This window comes from Eriocheir sinensis, chromosome 69 (genome assembly GCF_024679095.1).
Source record: "Eriocheir sinensis breed Jianghai 21 chromosome 69, ASM2467909v1, whole genome shotgun sequence".
Lineage (NCBI taxonomy): Eukaryota > Metazoa > Arthropoda > Malacostraca > Decapoda > Varunidae > Eriocheir > Eriocheir sinensis.
In genome coordinates, this window is record NC_066577.1 from 7,945,410 (window position 1) to 7,956,121 (window position 10,712).

The 10,712-nt window shown below is 43.0% G+C and overlaps 2 protein-coding genes across 3 annotated transcripts in view; one reads left to right on the forward strand and one right to left on the reverse strand.

Annotated features, from left to right (window-relative positions):
• Positions 1–33: 33 nt before the first annotated feature.
• Positions 34–4,998, reverse strand: LOC126988616 (uncharacterized). Its single transcript, XM_050846980.1, has 5 exons — positions 4,832–4,998; positions 3,731–3,877; positions 3,357–3,566; positions 2,638–2,865; positions 34–152 (listed from the first exon to the last, which is right to left on the reverse strand). The coding sequence occupies exons 1-5, from the start codon at positions 4,838–4,840 to the stop codon at positions 84–86; spliced, it is 663 nt and encodes a 220-aa protein (XP_050702937.1). The 5' UTR covers positions 4,841–4,998; the 3' UTR covers positions 34–83.
• A 1,021-nt stretch (positions 4,999–6,019) lies between these two features.
• LOC126988619 (26S proteasome regulatory subunit 6A-B) overlaps positions 6,020–10,712 on the forward strand; it is an 11,002-nt gene continuing 6,309 nt past the window's right edge. For both annotated transcript variants that reach the window (XM_050846986.1, XM_050846984.1), the window contains exons 1-3: positions 6,020–6,145; positions 9,177–9,380; positions 10,453–10,712. The exon at positions 10,453–10,712 is cut by the window's right edge and continues 104 nt beyond it. In XM_050846986.1, coding sequence (XP_050702943.1) covers positions 6,104–6,145; positions 9,177–9,380; positions 10,453–10,712 — 506 coding nt within the window. In that variant the 5' untranslated portion in view covers positions 6,020–6,103. The remainder of the gene's footprint in view (positions 6,146–9,176; positions 9,381–10,452) is intronic.

Sequence of the window (10,712 nt, forward strand, 5' to 3'; positions counted from 1 at the left end):
CTGCAGAACACACAGTAAAAAGAAACAGCTTAAGAAATTGTCAATGGCTTTATTTCCTTCCCATAACAAGAAGTGTCTCTCTCTTAACGGTTGGACTTGGCGACGCGCTCCAGTTCGTCCTTCTTCTTGATGGCGTAGCTGTTGGAGGAGCCCTGGGGAGGAGAAGGAGGAGGAGGAAGAATTAATTTTTGGAGGAAGAGGAGGAGGAGGAGGGAGAGGATTGATTTTGAGGGGATGATGAAAAAAAGGGAGATAAGATTGAAGATGAAGGGAAGATGGAAGAGGAGGAACAGGATTGAGGGAACATAACAGGATAGGGACGAGGAATTTGTAGGTGGAAGAAATGGGGTGGAAGGGAAAGAGGCGGAACAGGATTGAGGGAACATAACAGTATAGGGATGAGGGATTTGTAGGTGGAAGAAATGGGGAGGAAGGGAAAGAGGCGGAACAGGATTGAGGGAACATAACAGTATAGGGATGAGGGATTTGTAGGTGGAAGAAATGGCGTGGAAGGGAAAGCGGAGGAACAGGATTGAGGGAACATAACAGGATAGGGATGAGGGATTTGTAGGTGGAAGAGGTGGAACAGGAGCGAGGGAACATAACAGGATAGGGATGAGGGATTTGTAGGTGGAAGAGGTGGAACAGGAGCGAGGGAACATAACAGGATAGGGATGAGGGATTTGTAGGTGGAAGAGGTGGAACAGGAGCGAGGGAACATAACAGTATAGGGATGAGGGATTTGTAGGTGGAAGAGGTGGAACAGGAGCGAGGGAACATAACAGGATAGGGATGAGGGATTTGTAGGTGGAAGAGGTGGAACAGGATTGAGGGAACATAACAGGATAGGGATGAGGGATTTGTAGGTGGAAGGGAAAGCGGAGGAACAGAATTGAGGGAACATAACAGTATAGGGATGAGGGATTTGTAGGTGGAAGGGAAAGCGGAGGAACAGGATTGAGGGAACATAACAGTATAGGGATGAGGGATTTGTAGGTGGAAGAGGTGGAACAGGAGTGAGGGAACATAACAGGATGAGGAGTAGTAATTTTGGTTTGTTTTTTTACAGTAGAAGTTCAAGGACATAAAAATAGTAGCAAATGTAGAAAAAAAAAGCCAGCTATACTTGTACTGTCTATATGAATGACCGGAAGAAAATAATAACAAAGGAGAATGAAATGAAAATATACTCCCATTGGTCATACAAAGACTCCCTTTCATTCATTCATTCATTCATCTTCATGGTCCTAGGAGAGGATGGCCATGGCAGAAGACCTTCCATCTCTCTCTATCCACAGTCCCTCCTTGCCTGCTCAAAGTTTCTCAGTGTCACACATAATACAAATCCTGCAAATATCCAACTTTATCCACACTCCCTCCTTGCCTGCTCAAAGTTTCTCAGTGTCGCACATCATACAAATCCTGGTAATATCCATCTCTCTCTATCCAGACTCTCCCTCCTTGCCTGCTCAAAGTTTGTCAGTGTCACACATAATACAAATCCTGCAAATATCCAACTTTCTCTATCCAGACTCTCCCTCCTTGCCTGCTCAAAGTTTGTCAGTGTCGCACATCATACAAATCCTGCAAATATCCAACTTTCTCTATCCAGACTCCCTCCTTGCCTGCTCAGTTTGTCAGTGTCACACATCATACAAATCCTGCAAATATCCAACTTTATCCACACTCCCTCCTTGCCTGCTCAAAGTTTCTCAGTGTCACACATAATACAAATCCTGCAAATATCCAACTTTATCCACACTCCCTCCTTGCCTGCTCAAAGTTTGTCAGTGTCGCACATCATACAAATCCTGCTAATATCCAACTTTCTCTATCCACACTCCCTCCTTGCCTGCTCAAAGTTTCTCAGTGTCACACATCATACAAATCCTGCAAATATCCAACTTTATCCACACTCCCTCCTTGCCTGCTCAAAGTTTCTCAGTGTCACACATCATACAAATCCTGCAAATATCCAACTTTCTCTATCCAGACTCCCTCCTTACCTGCTCAAAGTTTGTCAGTGTCGCACATCATACAAATCCTGCTAATATCCAACTTTCTCTATCCAGACTCCCTTCTTGCCTGCTCAAAGTTTCTCAGTGTCGCACATCATACAAATCCTGCAAATATCCAACTTTCTCTATCCAGACTCTCCCTCCTTGCCTGCTCAAAGTTTGTCAGTGTCGCACATCATACAAATCCTGCTAATATCCAACTTTCTCTATCCAGACTCCCTCCTTGCCTGCTCAAGTTCCTCACTGATCTTTCCTCCCCCTCCCTAACGTACTCTTGCATCCTGTCTCTCCATGTCTCTGGGGGTCGTCCTCTAGCATTCCCTCCCTCTCTCTCACTCACACGCACCCTTCTGGTCATCTTACTCTCCTCCATTCGCTCCATGTGGCCAAACCACTTTAAGGTCTGTCGCTTCACTTCTTCCACCACTCCACACTTCTTCCCTCCACCCCCGCGACATATTCCAAAACACACTTTTATTGCTCATTCCATCCATTCTACTCACACCACACGCACTCCTCAAATAACTGCACTATAGACCTCCTGAAAGTGTCAAATCAACAACAACAAGAAGCTTATCGAACCACCACCACTACTACTACTACTACTATTGATACCCACCCTTGATGCATTGATGAGCTCGTCAGCGAGGCACTCAGCGATAGTCTTGATGTTCCTGAAGGCAGCCTCGCGCGCCCCAGTGGTCAGCAGCCAAATGGCCTGGTTCACACGACGCAGGGGAGACACATCTACAGCCTGTCGACGCACGGTACCGGCGCGACCGATACGCGTGGAGTCCTCGCGGGGCCCGGAGTTGATGATGGCGTTGACCACGATCTGGACGGGGTTCTGTGAATATGGGAAAATGCAATGCGGTGAGTATTTATTTTATGAGTGAGAGAAGAAATGTAGAAAATGTGTTACCTGTGTGTCATGGCTGGAAGCTTATAGGATTTATTTACCCATATTTTAGCCCTCTCTTGGTTCTTGTGGGTGATAATTGTTGAAAAGTGATTAGAAAAAGTGATTTCTATACACTGCAAAATCCCGTAATATAAAATTAGATACATACAATTTCAAATCCGCAAGACAGACGGCAAAGAGTGAACCGTGATATGGTGAGGGACTGTAAACACAACCGCTATCACATCCCCTGACCCCCTTACAGTCCCTCCTTCCCTCCCTGCACCCCCCCCATACCCCACACAAATAGGCATGAAAATTTTCCAGGGGGGACCACAACAAGAATTTAAACCTAAGAAGCATCCACATTTTTTTTTTTAATGCGAGGAAACCAGACTTCTACCCCCCCCCCCCCCCGCCCCCCCCTCCATACCCACCTCGCCGGTCAGCAGATGGATGATCTCAAAGGAGTGCTTGACGATGCGCACGGCTAGCAGCTTCTTGCCGTTGTTGCGTCCGTGCATCATGAGGGAGTTGGTGAGGCGCTCCACGATGGGGCACTGGGCCTTGCGGAAGCGCTTGGCTGCGTACCGACCGGCGGAGTGGGGCAGGTACTTGGCATAGTACTTCTTGACGGCGATGTAGTCCTGCGGGGAAGAGGAGACAATACAGGTTAGGTTGTAGGGGATTTTCAGACACATTCTTGGCGGCAAATTATATCGAAAGTCCCATTTAGTAAGGAAGCATATAAGGCTATTTTGTATTTTTTTATGTTAATCTCTAGAATCACACCCACAGCCCCCACACCCACCTGCAGGGACATGTCGTTGAGCTGCACGTCATCGAGGGACCACTTGCCGAAGAGCTTGATCTCCGGCAGCTCCGGCGCCTCCACCACGGCCGCCCCGCCCACGGGCCCCACCACCTCCTCACCGCCCTCCTCGAAGTCTGCTATTTGCTGCAACGGGGAGGAAAGAAATAATTAATACATGTAGCGAGTGAATGCGTCTTACCACGCAATGAGGAAAAGGAATAAAAAGAAACACACACAAAGATAACTCTAGAATTACACCCACACATGCCCAAAGCATCCCTCCTCTCGTCCCTCCACATAGCCAGCATCTTCCATGTCTTTATACCAGTGGTTGGCGATAACACCAACTTTTTATAGTTGCTCCGTTCCGTTCTCCACTGATGAGGTTTCAGGCCCTGCTCCGCCGCTGGTGCAGCGCTCTACGAGGGCCATCACTTATTATTTTGGCAAACAGTAATTGACTATCTGTGCGATGACTGGATTCAGGGATTACTGGATTGTGTTTCAATGCCCTCCTTGCTGGGCCAACCTGGCACCACCACCTTTACTGCAGTGCCTGTACAAGATGGTGCTGCCCCGGGTGACTGTTTGTGTTTCTCAGTTTTCTAAGTCAGGGCCATACCCAGGGGGGTCGGGCGACCCCCGCCCATTGCCAAAAGGTCCACTCTGAGAATGTAAAAACGAAAAATTGGGACGAAAAGTCACAGGTCTTCGTTAAGGGCTCAAGTTAGTCAGTGGACTACAGTGAAGCAATTTGGTCACGGCCACGGACCACAGGCTGGGAAAACTTTCCTTTCGACACGAAGAAAATCCACTCGTGTCAATTTCTCAAAACCCGCCGCCGCCAGATTCTCTTCCCTGGGCCGCCGCCAAGACACACTGCGGCCACACATTGTCCAGGTGAGGGCGCGGCCAAGCACAACAAAAAAATGACCTACAATACATATTCAGACCGTAACGTAAATAATGCACTACAAATAACCGAGCACGTCCACCACACAACCAACACCACATGTCCACCACAACATCGCCAGGCCACCACCACATGGCCGGCTATAAAACTCCCCCTACCACCGCCATTATCCTCCTCCGCCTCACCTCCACCATGTCGCCTGGCTGCTAGTGGCTTTGTGTGTCTTGCGGTACAATGGCGGCCGCCCTGGACGCCTAGTAGCACGGTAAATAAGGGAAAATGTCGGACGCTGCCGCTCCCTTCACGCCGCCATGCAGAAAGACCTCGGCAGACCCACGGACAGATTAATTACACATATTTTACGTTTTCTGGTGTTTTGGGACGTTTTTGAGGTGTTTTTACGTGTTTTTAAATTTTGTGAGTAATGTTCTAGGTGGTAATATGTTAATTATGGCGTATTATTGGGTGGTATATATTTTTCAAGTTACTGGCCATCAAATTATATATCTCTTCACTATTATAGATGTTTTCTGATAAATAACGATGAAATTTTACCTGTATTTAAATTTTAGACATAATATAAGCGGAATAAAAGTGTTGATAAGGCTTAAAACAGTGAAATAGGTATATAATTTTCAAGCTTGTGGTCATGAGATCATATTTATTCACTATTATTGATGTTTTCTGGTAAATAACGATGAATTTTTACCTGTATTTAAATTTTAGACATAATATAACAGGAATACAAGTGTTAATAAGGCATAAATAGGTATATAATTTTCAAGCTTATGGTCATGAGATCATATTTATTCACTATTATTGATGTTTTCTGGTAAATATTAATTGTTTTTTATCTTTATTTAGGTTTTTAGTAAAGTGAGATACGCTGAAAGTTGTTAATAAAGCATAAAACAGTGAAATATGAATACTAAAGCAAGTCGACTATTCAACCTCCCATATATCTTCACTAAAAATAAAAATCTCTTGACTTTAATCATAGAAAAATGGACAATAAAAAATAATAAAATAAGTAAAATAATAAAATAAGTGAATCAAACAGTAAAATAACGAGATAAGCAGAAAAATAAGATGCCAGGTAATATAACTCCTTAATTTTCATCTTTTCTCTTTGTAATAATAAAAAACACATCAAAAGGAATAAAATAAATCGGAAAATCAATAAAATAATAAAACAAGTGAATAAAACGGTAAAATATGAAGCATGTTAATAAAAATAATTAAACTTTTCCTCATTATAATCATAGAAAAGACACATAAAAGGAATGATAAACTTAATAATGTGCAGAAAATAATAAAATAAGTAAATAAAATAATAAAATAAAAACCATGACAAATATAAACAAAATAAGCAAGTCGACGGTTAGACACCCCGGCGCCATCAAGGAAGACTCACCAAGCACTTAAATTTTCCTCCATTTTTCTCCTTTTTCTCGATAATGTCGCATCTGGAGACGGAGCCCGGCCTTCAGGATGACGATGTGAGTATATTATTTATTCCGCCTGGGGGAAATGATGGAGAAGTGGAGGAAAGTGGAGATATGGAGGGAAGAGAAGGTGGATGGAGGGAAAGTTGAAATGGTGTAGAGAAAAAAAATGTTGATATAATTTGGAATAACAGACAAACGATGATGATTAGGAGGATAATGATGGAGGGAATAATAGATAATAGATTGACCTTTAATTTGAGTGGAGGAAAGTCTTGGAGGAGTGGAGGAAACGGGAGAAATGGAGGAAAGAAAAGGTGGATGGAGGGAAGTGTCAAGTCAGCTGATTGGAAAATTGACTAAAAAATGTTGATATAATTTGGAATAACAGACAAACGATGATGATTAGGAGGATAAGGATGGAGGGAATAATAGATAATAGATTGACCTTTAATTTGAGTGGAGGGAAGTCTTGGAGGAGTGGAGGAAACGGGAGAAATGGAGGAAGGAAGAGGTGGATGGAGGGAAGTGTCAAGTCAGCTGATTGTAAGATGGGGAAAAATAATGTTGATATAATTTGGAATAACAGACAAACGGTGATGATTAGGAGGATAATGATGGAGGGAATAATAGAGAATAGATTGACCTTTAATTTGAGTGGAGGGAAGTCTTGGAGGAGTGGAGGAAACGGGAGAAATGGAGGAAAGAAGAGGTGGATGGAGGGAAGTGTCAAGTCAGCTGAATGGAAAATGGACTAAAAAATGTTGATATAATTTGGAATAACAAACAAACGGTGATGATTAGGAGGATAAGAGTGGAGGGAATAAGAGATAATAGATTGACCTTTAATTTGAGTGGAGGGAAGGCTTGGAGGAGTGGAGGAAACGGGAGAAATGGAGGAAAGAAGAGGTGGATGGAGGAAAAGTTGAAATGGTGTAGAGAGAAAAAGTGTTGATATTAATTGCAATAACAAACAAACGATGATGATTAGGAGGATAAGGATGGAGGGAATAATAGAGAATACATTGACCTTTATTTTGAGTGGAGGTAAAGTTCGGAGGAGTGGAGGAAACGGGAGAAATGGAGGAAAGAAGAGGTGGATGGAGGAAAAGTTTAAATGGTGTAGAGAAAAAAAGTGTTAATATTAATTACAATAACAGACAAACGGTGATGATTAGGAGGATAAGGATGGAGGGAATAATAGAGAATACATCGACCTTTATTTTGAGTGGAGGTAAAGTTCGGAGGAGTGGAGGAAACGGGAGAAATGGAGGAAAGAAGAGGTGGATGGAGGAAAAGTTGGAATGGTATAGAGAAAAAAAAGTGTTGATATTAATTGCAATAACAGACAAACGATGATGATTAGGAGGATAAGGATGGAGGGAATAATAGAGAATACATCGACCTTTAATTTGAGTGGAGGTAAAGTTCGGAGGAGTGGAGGAAACAGGTAAAATACAGGAGAGAAAGGGAGGGACCAGTTAACATTAGGGGTAGAGATGAACACACACACTAAAATTAACTGTCCTGTACATTCAAATTTAACAAGAAAGTTTATTTAAAAAGGAGCTTGTTAGTAAGATTATAGACTTCAAAATTTGTTTACCATATTCTTGTACTTTTAAATTAACTAAATAATTCAATTTCTGCTTTACAAAGTACTTAGTAAATTTGTTTTGTATATATCTTTCCCTTGAAGAGTGTTACAATGCTCTTTAAACCTAATTATTAATACTACTACTAATGTAACTTAACCTATTCTTATTTCAATGTTACTACTACTACTACTACTACTACTACTACTACTACTACTACTACTACTACTACTACTATTGCTAAATGGGTGTAACCTAACTTAACTACTACTACTACTACTACTACTACTACTATTGCTAAATGGGTGTAACCTAACTTAACTACTACTACTACTAATAATAATAATGAAATGAAATCTTATCTCAATGTTACTACTACTATTACTAACTGAGTGTAACCTAACCTAACCTAACCTAACCTTACCTAACCTTCATGACTACTCCTAACCTAACCTAACCTAACCTAACCTAACCTAACCTAACCTAACCTTCATGACTACTCCTAACCTAACCTAACCTAACCTAACCTAACCTAACCTAACCTTACCTAACCTTCATGACTACTCCTAACCTAACCTAACCTAACCTAACCTAACCTTACCTAACCTTCACGACTACTCCTAACCTAACCTAACCTAACCTAGCCTAACCTAACCTTACCTAACCTTCACGACTACTCCTAACCTAACCTGACCTAACCTAGCCTAACCTAACCTTACCTAACCTTCACGACTACTCCTAACCTAACCTGACCTAACCTAGCCTAACCTAACCTTACCTGACCTTCATGACTACTCCTAACCTAACCTGACCTAACCTAGCCTAACCTAACCTTACCTGACCTTCATGACTACTCCTAACCTAACCTAACCTAACCTAACCTAACCTAACCTAACCTAACCTAGCCTAACCTTACCTAACCTTCATGACTACTCCTAACCTAACCTTACCTAACCTTACCTAACCTTACCTAACCTTCATGACTACTCCTAACCTAACCTAACCTTACCTAACCTTCATGACTACTCCTAACCTAACCTTACCTAACCTTCATGACTACTCCTAACCTAACCTAACCTAACCTAACCTTACCTAACCTTCACGACTACTCCTAACCTAACCTAACCTAACCTAACCTAACCTAGCCTAACCTAACCTTACCTAACCTTCACGTCCAACCTTCCTAACCTAACCTAACCTTACCTAACCTTCATGACTACTCCTAACCTAACCTAACCTAACCTAACCTAACCTAACCTAACCTAACCTAACCTAACCTAACCTAACCTTACCTAACCTTCATGACTGCTCCTAACCTAACCTAACCTAACCTAACCTTACCTAACCTTCATGACTACTCCTAACCTAACCTAACCTTACCTAACCTTCATGACTACTCCTAACCTAACCTAACCTAACCTAACCTAACCTAACCTAACCTTACCTAACCTTCACGACTACTCCTAACCTAACCTGACCTCCCCTCCCAGCCTGCCATGCGTGAGGTCGGCGCCATGTCTTCGGATGACATCCTATCACGGACCCGTCTCCTGGAGAACGAGATCCGCATCATGAGACTGGAGCAAACACGGATCACCCACGAGATACAGAACCAGCGCGACAAGATCCGGGAGAACTCGGAGAAGATCAAAGTGAACAAGACGCTTCCCTACCTGGTCTCCAACGTGATTGAGGTGAGAAACAGTGGCCGAGGAATTCTAAGTGTTTTATATTTTGCAGCGTTTCAGAACTTGACGCTTTTCAGACTCATTTGTGTGCGTGTTTAAGTGAGCGCTCCTTTGGATATTACTAAATGGGGGTGGTTAAGTGGGGCAAGGCAAGGTCCCCCATGTTTGGAGGTGATGTTAGATCTGGTTAGACTATTTTATTACTCTTGTTAAACATGTGCCTGGCTTGGTCTGCCCTCCTCATGGCCTGCTGAGGGGTCAAGATTTTGGTTTCTGAATGTTTTGAGAAGTAAACTTTAATTTCTGGTGATTGGTGATTGATGTGCTTGTAATTTCTCTTATTTTTTAGTAGAAATAGCAAGTTTTACCATTTACCGTTGATGAGGGTTCAGACCGCACTCCACTGGCAGCTGGGAGGGTGTGAGAGGAGGGCGGGAAATTTCAAAGACTAGTGATTTCAAGTGATTCCTTTTAAGAAGTTTAGAAGAGGATTAAGAGGAAATGGAAAAGGATTAAGAGGAAATGGAAAAGGATTAAGAGGTTTACAAGAGGATTAAGAGGAAATGGAAAAGGATTAAGAGGTTTACAAGAGGATTAAGAGGAAATGGAAAAGGATTAAGAGGTTTACAAGAGGATTAAGAGGAAATGGAAAAGGATTAAGAGGTTTACAAGAGGATTAAGAGGAAATGGAAAAGGATTAAGAGGTTTAGAAGAGGATTAAGAGGAAATGGAAGAGGATTAAGAGGAAATGGAAGAGGATTAAGAGGATTAAGAGGAAATGGAAAAGGATTAAGAGATTTAGAAGAGGACTAACCCTTCCCATATTGTTGTTGTTGTTGTTTTATGGCCAACAGTGACAATTTGCAGATATCTACTGAACTACCTTATGCAACCCAGACTTCCCTTCATATCCTCCTGTCTCTCCCTTTCCTCCATTTTCTCTCCTCCTCCTCCTCCTCCATCACTTGTCTCCCTTTTCCTCCAATCTCTCTTTCATCTCCTGTGTTTAAATTTTTCTCCATTTTCTCTCTCCCACACTAACCCCCTCCCCCCTCCTCCTCTCCCCCCCCATACCTAGATCCTGGATGTCGACCCCAATGAGTACGGTGAGGAAGACGGCGCCAATGTGGACCTGGACTCACAGCGGAAGGGAAAATGCGCGGTCATCAAAACCTCCACTCGGCAGACATATTTCCTCCCCGTGATCGGACTCGTCGACGCGGAGACCCTCAAGCCCGGAGACCTCGTGGGCGTCAACAAGGACTCCTACCTCATCCTGGAGACCCTGCCGGCGGAGTATGACTCGCGGGTGAAGGCCATGGAGGTGGATGAAAGGCC